The following is a 19,123-nucleotide window of genomic DNA, read 5'->3' on the forward strand; positions in this document are numbered from 1 at the left end:
CATGTCCCTTCGGGCCGTGGCTCCAAAGTAGTTTTCCGAACTAGAAAGGAAATACTTTGAGATTTATCGGGAATAATTCACCCAGCGGCGCTGATACAATTCACCGAGACCGAAATACCAGTAAATTCCTGTCCGGGACGATAAACAAGGTATATGTTGTTTTCTTCCCCTCATTACGTAACCGCCCACAGTTCTTTAGATAAGTTGACGTGGTATCTGTCTAGGCTGATTTACACATTTTTCTAGCCCCTTACTACAACAGGGGTGTATTCATTATGCCAGTTCTGCAACACTAATTATTTACTTCAACCAGAAAACGAGTTTCCATTGAACAAATTCAGATAGGTCCCGCCCCGTTTGCTTCCGTTTAAGAAACGTTTTGCAACAGAATTATCGTAATGAATACGCCCCTGGATGAAGCGCTCAGTCTCCTGAGGAACGTCAATGTGCATGACTGCCGCCTAGTGAGAGAGAGCGGGAAATACGATTCTCAGTAACGTGATATAAAACAAAGTATCAAAATCTGTTCGTGTAACACCTATTGAACCTACAGAGACAGGCAATTGTAATTATTATATTTAATGGGAACATTTGTGATGAGATGCAGGGTATATTAGGTTACTGCATGTAGTACACAAAAAGAAGGTTATTTGACAATCTGATGTGTACAGTTTTCAGACCACTTCACTCCTGAACAAAGCTTGGATGGCAACAAAATGGAATCCGATTTAAGGAAAAAAAACTCAATTAAAATATTAAATAGGAACATTAAATGAAACATTCAAGTTGGGTAATTCTACATAAATCTGTTAGTACAGTACATTGACAACTCATGGGAGAGTATTCTGTTACAATTCTCTTACATACAAGTTACAATTCTTGTTCATGACAGCCTGTTGCAACTCATACTTTCATAGAAAGTGCACCATTGATCAGCAACACTGATTAGGAAACGGATATGAATGATCCTCTGAGGTTGTCGTCAATCTAGTAATACAGGTTGAGGTGCAGAGGCCCTTGTCAGACCAAATAATGTGAAGAGGATCCATTAACACTTCTTTAAGGGTCAAAATTAGAAAAAAGGAGTTGGTCATTTTGTGGTTTTTATCTTATATAATCACACTTCTTTAAAAATGTAGACAATTCATTTACAGAGTTAAAATACTAAAATAGTGAGGAAGTGTTCAACAGACCAACTGAAGATAATAAATAATACAAATCAAGTCCAAATAAGACTACCAAGCATTTAATAATAATATAAAGAGTATGCATGCTAAGAGTCGAATGGGTTGGTTTACATTACCGCTGTGCTTTTCTTCATTCTTTCCCAGCACCAGAAAAATAAGCTCTGGTCCAGGGCGTTATGCACGGCTTGCAGATGCGGAGCCTTCTTCAACTGAAAATAAAATGGCCAGGACCCTAGCACCAGAAAATATGACTGCCCATTCCAGATCCACAGAGTAAGCAAACCTCTGTGCATAAAGGAGTTCTCTCATTCTGGGTCTATGTAGAGCAACTGTCACTGCTTTGACATTCTGTGACTCTGTACTACAGCTTTAATTCGCTTGCTGCCCACCGGCACAGGTACCATCTCTGACAGGCAAAACAGTTAACACTTGGACAATCTACACTGCTCGATACTAAGCAGAGGAGTTTGCCTTCTGCAGCTATTGTAGTGTGTGTGTAATAGTTTAGAGGCAATTAAAAGCCAGTATAGACCATTTTAGCCCACTGTACTATTTAAGCATAACCTGCTTTGGTTAATAACTAAAGACAACATTTTGGTCAGAAATTAGTAGCTAAGTATTCAAGATGCAATTTATGAATATCATAAAAGTGAGTGCACTGTCCATCGTTCACATAGTTCTCTGTAACCATCAATGGTGTCCTGTTGCTTTCATACGCAGTTCTGTAGCATGCTCTCGATCAGTCCTCCTTCTCTATGGTGGTCCTTCTCCTTTGTTGTTACCTGTTGCCGCAGCAGTGCAGAAGCCATATTTACTGTGGTAAGCCACAACCATTCAGAGAGGGTGCTTGAGGGTAGTTCACAAGCTGGACTCATCGGGATGCTCTCTTTCTATTGATCAGGCAAATTTCTTCTTGGTTGCAGTGAAGCGCTCCATGTACTGTGGGGTAAACAACAAATTAGATCAACAATAGGCACATCTGAGGCTGGGACACCACGGATAAAATGACAACTATGAGATAAGCCCTTTGAGTAAGAACTGAATGGTGGTCTAAGTTTTGAATATTATAATAGGCAGGTGGTCATATTTAGTGGTTGGGGCTACATTTGACCATAGACTATGTCAAGTGCAGGGATTATGACTGAAAAAGAATACCAGAGCTGTCTGAGCCACAACTTTCTTTAGTTGATCCTCCTTACGTTGAACAGGAAATCCCATTATTGTTGAGCTAGCCCACCACTCTTGGGAAACAGTATTTTGTTTCTACGCTGCTCACAAAAAAATTACGTCAACAATGGGGAGGAAAGATATTTCAAACCGATGAGTTTGAAATGCATGAGCTGTTTTGTTTACAATAGATATTAAGACAGCCTAGTGCAGCATCTTGACTGTTCTTTGCTTTAACCTTGACCGTTCATTTGGCAACGAGCTGTTTCTGTTTCACGACTCACCTTCTCATACCCTTGCAGGTCCCGCATATTCTTCACCTCAAACAGGTTGCCCTCCACAGAGAGCAGGGACACCTGGGAGTTGGTGAGGATGGACACGGGGATGGAGGCAAGCTCCAGACAGTTCTCCTCCAGTCTCAGCACCTTCAGCCTCTGGCAGGTGGACACCTCCGCAGACACCACTGAAATCTGGGATAATCATTTATATACACTGAACAAAAATATAAAACGCAACATGTAAAGTGTTGGTCCCATGTTTCATGAGCTGAAATTAAAGATCCCCAAAATGTTTCATACGCACGAAAAGCTTATTTCTCTCATTTTGTGCACACGTGTTTACATCCCTGTTAGTGGGCATTTCTCCTTTGCCAAGATAATCCATCCACCTGACAGGTGTGGCATATCAAGAAGCTGATTAAACAGCATGATCATTACACAGGTACACCTTGTGCTGGGGACAATAAAAGGTCACTAAAATGTGCAGTTTTGTCACACAACGCCAAAGATGTTTCAAGTTGAGGGAGCGTGTAATTGGCATGCTGACTGCAGGAATGTCCACCAGAGCTGTTGCCAGAGAATTGAATGTTCATTTCTCTACCATAAGCCGCCTCCAACATTGTTTTAGAGAATTTGGCAGTACGTCCAACCAGCCGCACAACCACAGACCACGTGTAACCACGCCAGCCCAGGACCTCCACATCCGGCGTCTTCACCTGCGGGATCGTCTGAGACCAGCCACCCGGACTGCTGATGAAACTGTGGTTTGAACAACCGAAGAATTTCTGCACAAACTGTCAGAAACAGTCATCTGTGTGCTCGTCGTCCTCACCAAGGTTTAGACCTGACTGCAGTCCGACGTCATAACCGACTTCCGTGGGCAAATGTTAATCTTCGACGGCCACTGGCACACTGAAGAAGTGTGCTCTTCACGGCGTGTGTGGCGTTGTTTGAATGAGCGGTTTGCTGATGTCAATGTTGTGAACAGAGTGCCCCATGGTGGGATGGGGTTATGGTTTGGGCAGGCATAAGCTACGGACAACGAACACAATTGCATTTTATCAATAACAATTTGAATGCACAGAGATACTGTTATGAGATCCTGAGGCCCATTGTCGTGCCATTGATCCGTCGCCATCACCTCATGTTTCAGCATGAAAATGCACGGCCCCATGTCGCAAGGATCTGTACACAATTCCTGGAAGCTGAAAATGTCCCAGTTCTTCCATGGCCTGCATACTCACCAGACATGTCACCCATTGAGCATGTATGGGATGCTCTGGATCGACGTGTACGTCAGCGTGTTCCAGTTCCCGCTAATATCCAGCAACTTCGCACAGCCATTGAAGAGGAGCGGGATTTTTGCTGCATGAGGCAAATGGTGGTCACACCAGATACTGACTGGTTTTCTGATCCACGCCCCTACCTTTTTTTAAAGGTATCTGTGACCAACAGATGCATATTTGTATTCACAGTCATATTTCAATTGACTGATTTCCTTATATGAACTGTAACTCAGTAAAATCTTTGAAATGGTTGTGTTTATATTTTTGTTCAGTGTAGATTTATATAGATTCGATTCTAGAATAGATCCCTGGTTAAAATTGGTGCACTATATGTATCCGCTGTTAAAGCCCCTTTCCATCACTCAAAATGTCAAGCTTCTGCCTCTAACCCTAGGAAACTATTTTCCACCTTCTCCTCCCTCCTTAATCCTCCACCCCCTCCCTCTCTACGGACTACTTTGTCAACCACTTTGAAAAGTAGGTAGACGACATCCGCTCCTCTTTCACTCAGCCTATTGAGTCCACCGGTCCCACTCACACAGAACCCTATGCCTTGATCTCTTTCTCCAGATGAAATCCTGCGACTAGTGAGGTCCGGCCGCCCGACAACCTGCCCACTTGGCCTCATCCCCACCTCCAGACCATCTCTGGAGACCTTCTCCCATTCCTGACCACTGGCTGCGTGCGTCCCCTCTGACTTCAGAATCGCTCCCTTCCTCAAGAAACGAACCCTTGACCCCTCTGACATCAAAAACTACAGACCGGTATCACTTCTTCCTTATTTTTCCAACACACTTGAGCGTGCCATCTCTGATAAACACTCTCGTTATCTCTCTCAGAGCTATCTTCTTGACCCTAACCAGTCAGGCTTCAAGATGGGTAACTCAACCGAGACTGCACTCCTCCAGGTCACGGAGGCTCTTCGCACTGCCAAAGCGGATACTGTGAACCATCAGATCCTCATCTCCACCCTCTCAGGGCTGGGCGTCTCAGGCTCTGCACACTCTTGGATTAAATCCTACCTGGCAGGCCGCACCTACCAGGTGACATGGAGAGGATCTGTCTGCACAACGTTCTCTCACTACTGGTGTCCCCCAGGAATCGGTTCTAGGCCCTCTCCTCTTCTCTCTATACACCAAGTCACTCGGCTCCATCATATCCTCATATGGTCCCTCTTATCATTGCTATGCAGATGACACAACTACTTTTCTCCTTCCCGCTTCTGACACCCAGGTGGCGACACGCATCTCTGCGTGCCTGGCAGATAACTTAGCTTCGATGTTGGGCCCACCACCTCAAGCTCAACAAGACGGAGCTGCTGCTCTTCCTCCCGGGGAAGGCCTGCCCGCTCCAAGACTTCTCCATCACGGTTGACAACTCCACGCTGCACCCCTCCCAGAGTGCAAATAACCTTGGCGTGACCCTGGACAACACCCTGTCGTTCTCTGCAAACATCAAAGCAGTAACTCGCTCCTGCAGGTTCATGCTCGACAACATCCGTAGAGTATAACCCTACCTCACACAAGAAGCGGCGCAGGTCCTAATCCAGGCACTTGTCATCTCCCGTCTGGACTAAGGCAACTCGCTGTTGGCTGGGCTCCCCGCTTGTCCTATCAAACCCCTGCAACTTATCCAGAACGCCGCAACCCGCCTGGTGTTCAACCTTCCCAAGTTCTCCCATGTCACCCCACTCCTCCGCACACTCCACTGGCTTCCAGTCGAAGCTCGCATCCACTACAAGACCATGGTAATTGCCTACGGAGCAGCAAGAGGAACAGCCCCTCCCTACCTTCAGGCTATGCTCAAACCCTACCCCCCAACCAGAGTACTCCGTTCTGCCACCTCTGGCCTCTTGGCCCTCCAACCCCTACGGGAGGGTAGCTCCTGCTCAGACAAAGCTCTTCTCTGTCCTGGCACCCCAATGGTGGAACCAACTTCCTGAAGCTAGGACAGCGGAGTCCCTGCCCATCTTCCAAAAACATATGAAACCCTACCTCTTCAAAGAGCGTATTAAATAATTTCACAGCACCCCTCATCTCCTTTCGTGAACTAACACTCGCACTTGACTCTTTTCCCCCGTACTAGCATTGACTTTGCTGATAGCTACTTTATTGAGGGAAAATGTACTTACTATGACTGAGATATTTGGTTTTCTTAAGATGAATGCAAATGACTAAAATGTAAATGTATGGGGAATAGGGTGCCATTTGAGATGCACCAATAAACACCTGCTTACCTGGTTCTGGTTGAGATTGATCTCAATGGCCTGCAAGGCCGCCACCTCAGCAGGCACAGCCTGGATGTGGTTCTTAGACAGGTCCAGGACGTCCAGGTGTCGTAGGGAGCCAAGGCCGGCAGGAAACTCCCGGAATTTGTTCCCTGACAGGCTGAGGGTGCGCAACGCTTTCAACTGTCCTACAGTGCTAGGGAGCTGCGTCAGGTGGTTCCCGTTCAGCAAGAGAGTCTCTAGTTTCTTCAGCTTTCCAATTTCATCTGGGAGACTTGCTGTGTACCCACAAAAACAAACACACACTTAATGTATAGCCTAGCTATAGAGATTGATTGAAGCAGATGAATGCACATCAATAATCAATGCACATAACAGGCATTAATTATTCAGTGAAAGCAAAGTTTCAAGAATTTGTCAACGGATGCTGTAGTGTGACAGACGGTAACGTTGAGGATGCAACAACCACTTACTGAGTTTATTACGGTTTAAAGTCAGACTCTTCATCTGAAGGAAGTTTCCTATGGCAGCAGGTAGCACTTCAATCTTGTTGGAGGACAGATCTACAGTCCGTAGGTTTCCAGTCAACCTCTGGAGCTCCTCAGGGAACTGAAATACATTAGTGGCAAAAAATACATACATACAAACCGTCCAAGACAATAACCACAACTGAATTGAATTCAGCTAAATAAACAAAGCACCAGTTAAAAGGCTGTTGTGGAGTGCGGACATTTTAACAAGCAGACTATAGGATGGACACTGTGTGTGTATGACTTACCTCGGGAAGACCTTTCCCTGTCAGCTGAAAGATCCCAGTCTTCTGTGAGTTTTCCAGATGGGCTTTGATTGCATTGTTCCCCATCTTTGTTGTAGTTACCCGCTGATGCAGTCCTTCTAAGTGATGGTCTTCAACTTGACAATCAGTCACACACTTGTAATCAGCTAGCCTATTACTGTGATGGTGGTGCCAGATACTGTGGGTCTGCCCGCTACTTGGTTTTCAGTGTGGCCCCTGAAAGAGATCATGAACACAAAATCAGTCACGGCTGTAGGCGTTTAGGCATTAGCTGACAAGCAAGGAAAGAAGGATCATGAGGTCAGATGTAAGAAGTTAGCTTGCAGCAGTAGCTAGCCATCTTACTACTTAACGTTACTGTCTGAGGCAAGCTTTGAGACATTCATGCATATTATTGACTTACGGAGTACTTTGTCTATTAGCAGCAAAGGGTAATATATATCTGTACTTTCAAATACAATTATCCCAAATGATGGTAAATATTTAGAGGATACTGTTAGCATAGATAGCGAGTTAGACCAACTGGGATTTGTTTAGTTAGATAACAACGTTACTTACCTTGCGAGCTGATTTTAAGTCCTCCTCGTGCATTACGTGTCTGCTAATGGTAACATGAACTAACATATTAGTAAAATATAACTATGGGGATTGTTGGACTAGTCAAACCTAAACAATTAGCTACTCGCCTAGGACATACTGTAGCTAATCCTGTTTCTCGAACAACAACAAACATGTCGCTGAGAGGCTAGCAGTTTGTAGTAGTGATGGGTCGTTCGCGAACGGCTCTCTTTGAACGGATCTTTTTGATGAACCGAATCGCATCGGTGAAAGAGCCGTTCATTTGGCTCCCTGATTTGCATACTGCTACTAAAAAGGTGTTTCTGCAGATAAATTACAAAATAATTCTCTAGAGAGGGTGAATCCTCATTGCATAAAAAATAAATCGTGGGGAGAGCGGCAATCTGACCCACGCTGATTTTTCTGTAGCGCGTAATTGTTTGTTCTTCTAATAATCTGGTCAGTAAAAAAAAGTATTTGAACGCGAATTTCACGATCTGAAATAATGGTAGCCTACCCTTTAGCCTTTACATTGGATATTTGCATTTTTTTCATGGTTTTAGAACTTCTAGGTCGATTTTAATATTGCTGAGGGATTAGTGTTTTTTACGTCGGTTTGTATTTGACTATTTAAAAAAAATATCCGTTTCGGTTTGAGTATTTTATATAATAATGAGGTTACAATGATTTTAGAGCTTTTTAATTGAAATTTCTAAACCCAAAATAGTGAACATTCATTGCCAAAACATTGAAAATATTCCATTCTCTATCAGGTACACATTGGGTAGACATTGGGTAAACATTAAATAATAAAATATGTTGTGTATATTACTTAGTTATTTTTTTCATTCCTTAAAGTAATCATATCACTTTAGGCAGTAGCAGTCAACCAGTCAGGCAATCCAACGGTATGTGTTCCCTATACAGTACTGTCTTTAGTCATCCTATTTAGCTAGCCTGCCTGCCTATTGTCCTGTAGAACTGTCGGGCGAAATCATTTGACTAGTTCTTCAAAGTAGATAAGGTATACTTTCACGAACTGTCTTGTCGTTGTGTTGTGTAGGATAAATTCACCTCTCATGCGGTCTGTGTGTATCTAACCCAATGTAGCAGGTGTGAAAGTGTATCCGTCCAGAGATCTGTATACAATGACGAGATGCTCATGTCTATATCCTAACAATGGGAGTCGTTGTCCCAAAAGTGGGAAGGCAGGCGACAAGCTCAGGTCCAAAATAAAGCCATAGGGGTTTATTTTGGATAGATTTTGGCGAAAGTGAAACCTCTCGCTTCGCGTCGTCTTAGTCTCTTGAGCCGGGAAAAAATGGCGCAATGGATTATGGTCATAGTGCTTAATTACCACGTTTCTGCGCTAAACTAAGTTTAATATTTGCTTAATGAAAACTAGAACTACCTTCAGCCCAGCGTCCCACATAGTTATTTACTTGATTTCTCTTGTGAATGATTTGATTTCTCTCTAGATAAACGTCGCGTCGGGCTCACACAAAAAACGAACTAAATGGAATTCAAGTAATTGAACCGAAGTCGGTCAATGAGTTGTTTAATAACCCCCCCAAAAAACTAAATTTCGGTTAATCGCTCAGCACTAATTGTTATAAGCATTTTGAACGAAGACTTTTTTGGGAGCCAAATGTGCCGGCTCTTTTACGTGAACAGAGCCAAATGAGCCGGCTCTGTGTTATGGCAGTAATGTGATGGGAAGTTAGGATCTTTTCGACTCGTTCAGTCAAAAGAACGAATCTTTCGACTAATTTCGTTCATTTGAGTCAGTTATGCCCAGAGCACGCAAGGACCCCTATTGGCGAACTGAAAACTCGAAAGAGGCATGATTCTACAAGCCTCTCGTTTACATGTCTTTCATAGGTGGCTTATTGGAGCTGTCATTTGTGACAGACTTGTAAACGTGTTTAAATCATGTACATTTGTTAATTGTTAGGCATGCAAATAAGATTGTCTTGACACATTTGAAACGAGGTCTAGTTGTGGCCGCAACCAGACTAGATTGTGAGCGACTCTTGGCGGAATGCATTGCTTGACTTCAGTGAGGGTGATACATGAGAACTGGCTTACCTGGTTAAATAAAGGTAAAATAAAAAGCAGCGCAATGTCTTTCGCGAACTGCAGGCCTCCAACGATTTGTTCTAGAGTTTGAGTTTGTTGAGCAGAGGCTGTGTCCATCATAACGTTCAATAATCAATTAATTGCATTCACTCTTGCACCATGCCCTATCAATTAATACATCAATAATGTATTTTTCTTCTCTATGCTCATTATCTATTTTCATACACGCATATGACAGACAGATAATTAGTTGGTGGTCGGAGAACGTCTCTGGAGCCACTGAGCCGGAGGAGCGCGGTCAAACGAACGACTAATATGAACGAGTCACTCAGAAAAACGAACGAATCGTTCGCGAACTGCACATCACTACAGGAACTTTAGAGCGGAAGTCCGGAAGTCATTTCTTCACCAAAGGAACAACAACATCGGCGGGGTAAATTTGAAAAAATAATTTGTCGAAAATTGGTCAGACAAATTGACTTACACTGTAAAATATGTTGGTGTATATGGGTAACTATATAATAAACTAGTAGTTGTGGGAATGTGGTAAAATTAGGTTTGCTTTCTTAACGTAGACAAACGTCGCTTTCTCAGTTAGCTAACAGTACAGTAGCTAGCACAACATAGCTAGCCTGGCACTACGAATCCGAGTGTGGACTGGACATGCTAACAAGCTACGTCCAACACTATAGAATATAGCTAAAATTAGCTAACTAAGATATGCTTGTTATATTGACTACGAATCTTTGCTTTTTTACAGCTACACATTTTCCAAGGTTGACCCCACCACTCTTACAAATGAATCCGTGGGTCATTGCTCCATATTCAGTGACGCCTGTTGCAAGTCTTTTGACCAGGTGTGTCGCCTCAGGTGTTCTTTCCCAGGTGAGTGCATGCCGAGCAGGAGTGGCCAGCCCTATTTCTGGAGAGCTGGAGAATGCATACTTTTTGCTCCATCCCTTTTGAAACTCAACTGAATCAGTTAATCAAGGTCATGGTGAGCTAGCTAGTAAAATTATGTTTTCGAGTATAAACCCCGGTAGTTTGGGTCCTGTTAGTCTCGAGTAGCCATACGTTCAAAATCACGTCTTTGTCGAGCAGCATGGTTCGAGAATTGGCTAGGGTCCTGGATGCTGATTGGCTGAAAGACGTGGTATATCAGACATTGGGCAGATTCGGTTATGCTGAGCCACACTGGTCTATGGCCCATGGCGTGAACGGGCAAAGGCGGTGAGGGAGGAGTGCCCTTCTCAAATCGAACAGTAATCTGTGCTGCTCTGTCATGTTGTAAACAAGGCACCATGGTGCATCGTTCAGAAACATACATTTATTTTCCATAAAATATGTTCAAATTTAAATCTAGTTTTCATTGGGATGGCAGATAAAGCGTTTGATCAAAAGCAATCACTTTTGCATGTGAACACAGAATCCTACTCATTACTCCACGTGCTCCTACGTCACTTTTGTTTTAGAGCTGACTTCGCTGTGGTCTTTGAACAGGTCACTTGGCTCACGCCCGGTTCCAAAACGAATGCAATCAACTTTCACCTGGTGCAAAACACACCTACACCGTGGTATAACAGAGATTATGAGCCAGGTGGTTCGAGAGCTAAATGCTGATTGGCTGAAAGACGTGGTATATCAGACCATATACCATGTGTATGACAAAAAATACTATTTACTGGTCTAATTACGTTGGTAACCAGTTTATAATAGTGATAAGGCACCTCAGGGGTTTGTGGTATATGGCCAATATACCACAGCTAAGGGCTGTATCCAGGCATTCCTTGTTATTGTACATAAGAACAGCCCTTAGCCGTGGTATATTGGCCATATACCACAGCTCCTCGGGCCTTATTGCCTAAATATTACATTTACGTCATTTACATTTAAATATACCACGGGTATGATGCAACATTACTTGTTTACTGTTCTTATTGTGTTGGTAACCAGTTTATAATAGCAATAAGTCAACTCTGGGCTTTGTGGTATATTTGCCAATATACCACGGCTAAGGGCTGTATCCAGGTACTCCGCGTAGTGTCGTACATAAGAGCAGCCCTTGGCTGTGGTATATTGGCCATATACCAACACCTCCTCTGTCCTTATTGCTTAATTAGATTGTGTTTTTGGAGCAAAAGTATGCAAGAAGGTTGCCATCTCTAGGAGGGTTGTTTGGGTACCCTTGAAGAAGAGTGTATACAGTGCATTCCGAAAGTATTCAGACCCCTTCGCTTTTTCTACATTTTGTTACGTTACAGCCTTATTCTAAAATTGATTAAATTAAAATGTTCCTCATCAATCTACACACAATACCCCATAATGACAAAGCGAAAACAGCTTTTTAGATTTTTTCTGCAAATGTATAAAAAATTATAGAACAGGTACCTTATTTACATAAGTATTCAGACCCTTTGCTATGAGACTCGAAATTGAGCTCAGGTGCATCCTGTTTCCATTGATCATCCTTGAGATGTTTCAGTTGACAGTGCATGTCAGAGGAAAAACCAAGCCATGAGGTTGAATTAATTGTCCGTAGAGCTCCGAGACAGGATTTTGTCGAGGCACAGATCTGGGGAAGGGTACCAAAACATTTCTGCAGCATTAAAGGTCCCCAAGAACACAGTGGCCTCCATCATTCTTAAATGGAAGAAGTTTGGAACCACCAAGACTCTTCCTAGAGTTGGCCGCCCGACCAAACTGAGCAATTGGACGAGAAGGGCCTTAGTCATGGAGGTGATCAAGAAGCTGATGGTCACTCTGACAGAGCTCCAGAGTTCCTCAGTGGAGATGAGGGAACCTTCCAGAAGGACAACCATCTCTGCAGCACTCCACCAATAAGGCCTTTGGTAGAATTGCCAGACGGAAGCCACTCCTCAGTAAAAGGCACATGACAGCCTGCTTGGAGTTTGCCAAAAGGCACCTAAAGGACTCTCAGACCATGAGAAACAAGATTCTCAGGTCTAATGAAACCAAGATTGAACTCTTTACATTTTAGTCACTTAGCAGACGCTCTTATCCAGAGCGACTTACAGTTAGTGAGTGAATACATTTTCATACTGGCCCCCCGTGGGAATCGAAACCACAACCCTGGCGTTGCGAGCGCTATGCTCTACCAACTGAATGCCAAGCGTCACGTCTGGAGGAAACCAGGCACAGCTCATCACCTGGCCAATACATTTTTTTGATTTTTTTTACCATCCCTAAGGTGAAGCATGGTGGTGGTAGCATCATGTTGTGGGGATGTTTTTCAGCGGCAGCGACAGAGATTAGTCAGGATCGAGGGAAAGATGAACGTAGCAAATTACAGACAGAGATCCTTGATGAAAACCTGCTCCAGAGCGCTCAGGACCTCAGACTGGGGCGAAGGTTCACCTTCCAACAGGACAGTGACCCTAAGCACACAGCCAAGACAACGCAGGAGTGGCTTCGGGACAAGTCTCTGAATGTCCTTGAGTGGCCCAGCCAGAGCCCGGACTTGAACTCGATTGAACATCTCTGGAGAGACCTGAAAATAGCTGTGCAGCGACATTCCCCATCCAACCTGACAGAGCTTGAGAGGATCTGCAGAGAAGAATGTGAGAAACTCCCCAAATACAGGTGTGCCAAGCTTGTAGCGTCATACTGAGTAAAGGGTCTGAATACTTACGTAAATAAAAATCCTAAAACCTGTTTATGCTTTGTCATTATGGGGTATTGTGTAACAAAATCTGTAAAAGGTGAAAGGGTCTGAATACTTTCCGAATGAACTGTAGTTACTTTTCTGCCGATATCCTAGGCCACCACACTAAGCAGAGTCTCTTTCCTTACAGGATGATGTTGATACTGTCCCTAGAGAACCCCATGTATTTTCCCCAAATCTCCTGGAAGCTGAACAGCACATCACTATGGAACGGGAGCTTGACAAGGTAAACAGGTATCAACAGGTACAGTGAGGGAAAAAAGTATTTGATCCCCTACTGATTTTGTATGTTTGCCCACTGACAAAGACATGATCAGTCTATAATTTTAATGGTAGGTTTATTTGAACAGTGAGAGACAGAATAACAACAACAAAATCCAGAAAAACGCATGTCAAAAATGTTATGAATTGATTTGCATTTTAATGAGGGAAATAAGTATTTGACCCCTCTGGAAAACATTACTTAGTACTTGGTGGCAAAACCCTTGTTGGCAATCACAGAGGTCAGACGTTTCTTGTAGTTGGCCACCAGGTTTGCACACATCTCAGGAGGGATTTTGTCCCACTCCTCTTTGCAGATCTTCTCCAATTCATTAAAGTTTCGGTTTCGAGGCTGACGTTTGGTAACTCGAACCTTCAGCTCCCTCCACAGAATTTCCATGGGATTAAGGTCTGGACACTGGCTAGGCCACTCCAGGACCTTAATGTGCTTCTTCTTGAGCAACTCCTTTGTTGCCTTGGCCGTGTGTTTTGGGTCATTGTCATGCTGGAATACCCATCCATGACCCATTTTCAATGCCCTGGCTGAGGGAAGGAGGTTCTCACCCAAGATTTGACGGTACATGGCCCTGTCCATCGTCCCTTTTGATGCGGTGAAGTTGTCCTGTCCCCTTAGCAGAAAAACACCCCCAAAGCATAATGTTTCCACCTCCATGTTTGACGGTGGGGATGGTGTTCTTGGGGTCATAGGCAGCATTCCTCCTCCTCCAAACACGGCGAGTTGAGTTGATGCCAAAGAGCTCGATTTTGGTCTCATCTGACCACAACACTTTCACCCAGTTCTCTTCTGAATCATTCAGATGCTCATTGGCAAACTTCAGACGGCCCTGTACAGGTGCTTTCTTGAGCAGGGGGACCTTGCGTGCGCTGCAGGATTTCAGTCCATCACGACGTAGTGTGTTACCAATTGTTTTCTTGGTGACTATGGTCCCAGCTGCTTTGAGATCATTGACAAGATCCTCCCGTGTAGTTCTGGGCTGATTCCTCACCGTTCTCATGATCATTGCAACTCCACGAGGTGAGATCTTGCATGGAGCCCCAGGCCGAGGGAGATTGACAGTTATTTTGTGTTTCTTCCATTTGCGAATAATCGCACCAACTGTTGTCACCTTCTCACCAAGCTGCTTGGCGATGGTCTTGTAGCCCATTCCAGCCTTGTGTAGGTCTACAATCTTGTCCCTGACATCCTTGGAGAGCTCTTTGGTCTTGGCCATGGTGGAGAGTTTGGAATCTGATTGATTGATTGCTTCTGTGGACAGGTGTCTTTTATACAGGTAACAAGCTGAGATTAGGAGCACTCCCTTTAAGAGTGTGCTCCTAATCTCAGCTCGTTACCTGTATAAAAGACACCTGGGAGCCAGACATCTTTCTGATTGAGAGGGGGTCAAATACTTATTTCCCTCATTAAAATGCAAATCAATTTATAATATTTTTGACATGCGTTTTCCTGGATATTTTTGTTGTTATTCTGTCTCTCACTGTTCAAATAAACCTACCATTAAAATTATAGACTGATCATTTCTTTGTCAGTGGGCAAACGTACAAAATCAGCAGGGGATCAAATACTTTTTTCCCTCACTGTATTCTTGGGTTGTATTAATTAGTGCACGCGATAGCAAAACGTTTAGCAAGAAAACAAGTTTCTTATTGGACATGTTCAGGTAGACCCTCCCTGTTCCAGTCCGTTTTCTTCCATTTGGTGCCTAGTGACTACAACCCTGGTTTGGTGCCAAACACCTGTCCTGTCTGATGCAGTGATATGCATTTACCTAACTTAGTTCTATTTGTTTTAGATCAATCTAGAAATGGAGATGTTGAAGTTGGAAAAAGAAAGCGCAGATGTCACTCACAAATTTTACTTGAGTAAGTGGGGATGTTGTACTTTTGCATAGTGGTGTCTTGAGATTCTAAAGGTAGAATGTAGCAACATTTTCAGATACAAACATGTTTAATACATACACTATTTGGAGGGACACAGCCAGACTTATGAAATAGTCAAATAATAAATTAGTACATTTGTTTCTTATAGGTCAAAGGTTTACATCATTGCAGCAATTCACCTCCCATCTGCAAGATGTGCTGAGAGAACAGGCAAGCCTGCGCCGAAGACTGATGAAACCACTGTGTCAGACTAACCTGCCCATAGAGGCAGATCTTCACAGGCGAGGGACCTTTTATTTTTCCTGTGTGTGTTTACAATATTCTTAAATTCTGTACATAGGATGGCGCCCTGATGTGTATGATGATGTTATATTGCTGAGTGTACCTTTTTAAAATGTTATTCTCCCAGTTAACTGAGGAATGATGGTCCTGTTTTATAGATATGTGGTGGAGGTCATGAGGATGGCGGTGGACTTCATTGAGAACTTGGAGGCAAAGATGAACACTGTTCGTACTATTCCCACCATTGATGATTCCATGAGCAATCTGGTGAGTGCTTTCAATCAAATCCCCAGGCCAGATGTATTGCAAGTCCTAAACTCTGCCATGGGTTGTGTTCAGTAGAATACATGTAGCTACATTTTTTTACAATAGAAAACCTCTTATCTTCCTCTTGACCCCTTTTATCCTCCATATTACAAGCCTACCCCTTGTTACATTTATACTAGCTCATGTTAATAAGTAAGTAAAGTAAGTAAGCATTGTCTGAGCCAGAATGTCCCATATTATTGTTAATACTGTACTATGATTGTTCATGTTAATTTTATGCATTGTACTCTCTCTTTCTCAGAACAATTGCGTAGCTCAGCTCCTAGCCCAGGTGACAGAGGTGGAAAGACTCTCCAATCAGGTTCTACAGTGGAGGAGTCAAAACAGCAGCACTTCCATCAATGACATCACTACCTGAGAGCAATGTGAGTCCCAATTCTCCACCCTTTTCCCGAAGTGTGCACTTGCCTGTCATGGATTTAACAAGGGGGTAAACTCCCTACAGCCAATGTTTACATGAATCCACTGCTTTTAAATCTATGATTACAATTGTAGTGTGTAAGTGAACACTTTGGGAGAAGGGTGGAGAATCGGGATGCAACCCAAGTCAAACTTTTCAGAATCCTTCAATGGACATCTGTCATTTATACATGACAAGAACATTGTGTTCTGAAAATGTTTGACAAATGTCTCATTCAGAGAAAATGGGTGTTGTGTTACTTTACAATATCCCCCATAATGTGCTATTTTGTCATTGTTTATTTTGATTCTAACTAATGGCATCTTTGTAAATAAATCTATCTTGTTAATATTTGGACTGTGCGTCCCCTGCAGACGGTGGAGCCGAGTAGCTATGTCACAATGGGGCATTGGAGTATCTTGTCTGTGTACTCTGAATTACGCTTTTCTATCCATCTACCTATCTACCTATCTATCTACCTACCTATCTATCTACCTACCTACCTACTTTGGTGTGAAAAGTGCAAATCAATCCCAGAACAACAGCAAAGGACCTTGTGAAGATGCTGGAGGAAACGGGTACAAAAGTATCCATATCCACAGTAAAACCAGTCCTATATCGACAACCTGAAAGGCTGCTCAGCAAGGAAGAAGCCACTGCTCCAAAACCGCCATAAAAAACCCACACTACGGTTTGCAACTGCACATGGGGACAAAGATCGTACTTTTTGGAGAAATGTCCTCTGGTCTGATGAAACAAAAATAGAACTGTTTGACCATAATCACCATCGTTATGTTTGGAGGAAAAAGGGGAAGGCTTGCAAGCCGAAGAACACCATCCCTACCGTGAAGCACGGAGGTGGCAGTATCATGCTGTGGGGATAGCAACACCTCAAGACATCAGTCAGGAAGTTAAAGCTTGGTCGCAAATGGGTCTTCCAAATGGACAATGACCCCAAGCATACTTCCAAAGTTGTGACAAAATGGCTTAAGGAAAATAGGCCTTTTACAAGATTAAATTATGACCGGAGCGTTTGGTTCTTATTAAGGAGAGAGTCCAGACAGGCTACTTTAGGAAACTTTCTAAATGGACATATAGAGAGAATCAGCAAACTTACACACACACCCCCGCAAAAGGACCCGTCAATCAAAGCCACCAGCGTATGTCAGACACAAGCAAATACAGTTGAAGTCGGAAGTTTACAAACACTTAGGTTGAAGTCATTAAAACTCGTTTTTCAACCACTCCACACATTTCTTGTTAACCAACTATAGTTTTGGCAAGTCGGTTAGGACATCTACTTTGTGCATGACACAAGTATTTTTTCCAAAAATTGTTTACAGACAGATTATTTCACATACAAATGGACAATGACCCCAATGTCGTAGTAAATATAAAATGTTATAGATTGATCTGAGTAATATGTTGTGCAAGAGGTTGTGCAAGACAAATTGTGTTAGGAGCTTGTTTTCAATAAATGTTCTGTGTCATGTGTCTGATACTAACAGTGTGTTAGTTGTCTGTGCATAACATTTTAGTAGCGAACAAAGAACAGAGCACCAGATGGCCTAATCTTACAGGAGTACGATAAACTGGACAACACCCACACCTCAGGCCCAAGGCCCCCACCAGTTGCTTCTCACGAGTTTCCTTTGACACACACAGACATCTCACTGTGGACGCACACTCATTCTCAAACCACCCCCCCCCCCCCTTCTACTGGTCGGGTGCCAAGGGCAGAGGACTCTGCCGTGCACCAATGGGGCATCTGCTCTGGACAGAGCAGACCCGCCTCCTACGCCTCGGGAACCAATCAAGGGACTAGAAGAAGGACCCCTTCCTTTATGTTACATTGTATAAAGTAATCCTGTAAACTCTGTTTAAACATCCTTCTCAGCTGACACTAATAGAGTGCTATATGATTAGGTCCATGCATGTTAATTAGCAGGATCCCATGCATGTTAGCTAACAGTAACAGATATTTCTGTGTTTAATAAACTGCCTTTTGCTTAAGCAAATTCCTCTCTGTCTAGCGTCGATGGTTTGTACTCCCTCTCCTTATTATGTGTTCACCAACACCAAGCATACTTCCAAAGTTGTGGCAAAATGGCTTAAGGACAACAGTCAAGGTATTGGAGTGGCCATCACAAAGCCCAGTCCTCAATCCTATAGAAAATGTGTGGGCGGAACTGAAAATGCGTGTGCGAGCAAGGAGGCCTACAAACCTGACTCAGTTACACCAGCTCTGTCAGGAGGAATGGGCCAGAATTCACCCAACTTATTGTGGGAAGCTTGTGGAAGGCTACCTGAAACGTTTGACCCAAGTTAAACAATTTAAAGGCAATGCTACCAAATACTAATTTGAGTGTATGTAAACTTCTGACCCACTGGGAATGTGATGAAAGAAATAAAAGCTGAAATAAATCATTCTCTCTACTATTATTCTGACATTTCACATTCTTAAAATAAAGTGGTGATCCTAACTGACCTAAGACAGGGAATTTGTACTAGGATTAAATGTCAGGAATTGTGAAAAACTGAATTTAAATGTATTTGGCTAAGGTGTATGTATACTTCCGACTTCAACTGTATGTGATTTAATGCTTGGCATATCAATGACCCTGGTCAAAGCAGATGAAGGCTCCCTCTCACAAAGACAGGCTGATTCATATGAGCAGGGTGTCATCAACTGAA

The 19,123-nt window shown here is 43.3% G+C and overlaps 2 protein-coding genes across 3 annotated transcripts; one reads left to right on the plus strand and one right to left on the minus strand.

Moving 5' to 3' along the window:
* Window positions 1-61: 61 nt before the first annotated feature.
* haus2 (HAUS augmin like complex subunit 2) lies at window positions 62-17,949 on the plus strand. 2 transcript variants are annotated; one of them, XM_084182432.1, is made up of 8 exons: window positions 62-149; window positions 1,332-1,460; window positions 10,339-10,463; window positions 13,391-13,486; window positions 15,333-15,402; window positions 15,569-15,701; window positions 15,861-15,969; window positions 16,271-17,949. In XM_084182432.1, the coding sequence occupies exons 3-8, from the start codon at window positions 10,377-10,379 to the stop codon at window positions 16,385-16,387; spliced, it is 612 nt and encodes a 203-aa protein (XP_084038558.1). In that variant the 5' UTR covers window positions 62-149; window positions 1,332-1,460; window positions 10,339-10,376; the 3' UTR covers window positions 16,388-17,949. The 2 variants fall into 2 exon arrangements, with proteins under 2 accessions (XP_084038558.1, XP_084038559.1); XM_084182433.1 differs by lacking the exons at window positions 62-149; window positions 1,332-1,460 and adding an exon at window positions 9,817-10,011.
* Window positions 1,456-7,704, minus strand: LOC311146000 (leucine-rich repeat-containing protein 57-like). The gene is made up of 6 exons (XM_084182431.1): window positions 7,500-7,704; window positions 6,924-7,157; window positions 6,619-6,754; window positions 6,155-6,423; window positions 2,639-2,824; window positions 1,456-2,126 (listed from the first exon to the last, which is right to left on the minus strand). The coding sequence occupies exons 2-6, from the start codon at window positions 7,005-7,007 to the stop codon at window positions 2,085-2,087; spliced, it is 717 nt and encodes a 238-aa protein (XP_084038557.1). The 5' UTR covers window positions 7,008-7,157; window positions 7,500-7,704; the 3' UTR covers window positions 1,456-2,084.
* Window positions 17,950-19,123: the final 1,174 nt, after the last annotated feature.

Source organism: Coregonus lavaretus (genome assembly GCF_964263955.1).
Source record: "Coregonus lavaretus genome assembly, chromosome: 18".
NCBI lineage: Eukaryota > Metazoa > Chordata > Actinopteri > Salmoniformes > Salmonidae > Coregonus > Coregonus lavaretus.

Coding starts and splice junctions, on each gene's coding strand:
- LOC311146000 (XM_084182431.1), bottom strand. CDS start 7,007: ATGGGGAACAATGCAATCAAAGCCCATCTGGAAAACTCACAGAAGACT. Junction 6,755..6,923: donor CAGGGAAAGGTCTTCCCGAG/GTAAGTCATACA, acceptor AATGTATTTCAG/TTCCCTGAGGAGCTCCAGAG. Junction 2,127..2,638: donor ACCTGCAAGGGTATGAGAAG/GTGAGTCGTGAA, acceptor TTTACCCCACAG/TACATGGAGCGCTTCACTGC.
- haus2 (XM_084182432.1), top strand. CDS start 10,377: ATGAATCCGTGGGTCATTGCTCCATATTCAGTGACGCCTGTTGCAAGT. Junction 15,403..15,568: donor CACTCACAAATTTTACTTGA/GTAAGTGGGGAT, acceptor TGTTTCTTATAG/GTCAAAGGTTTACATCATTG. Junction 15,702..15,860: donor ATAGAGGCAGATCTTCACAG/GCGAGGGACCTT, acceptor CCTGTTTTATAG/ATATGTGGTGGAGGTCATGA.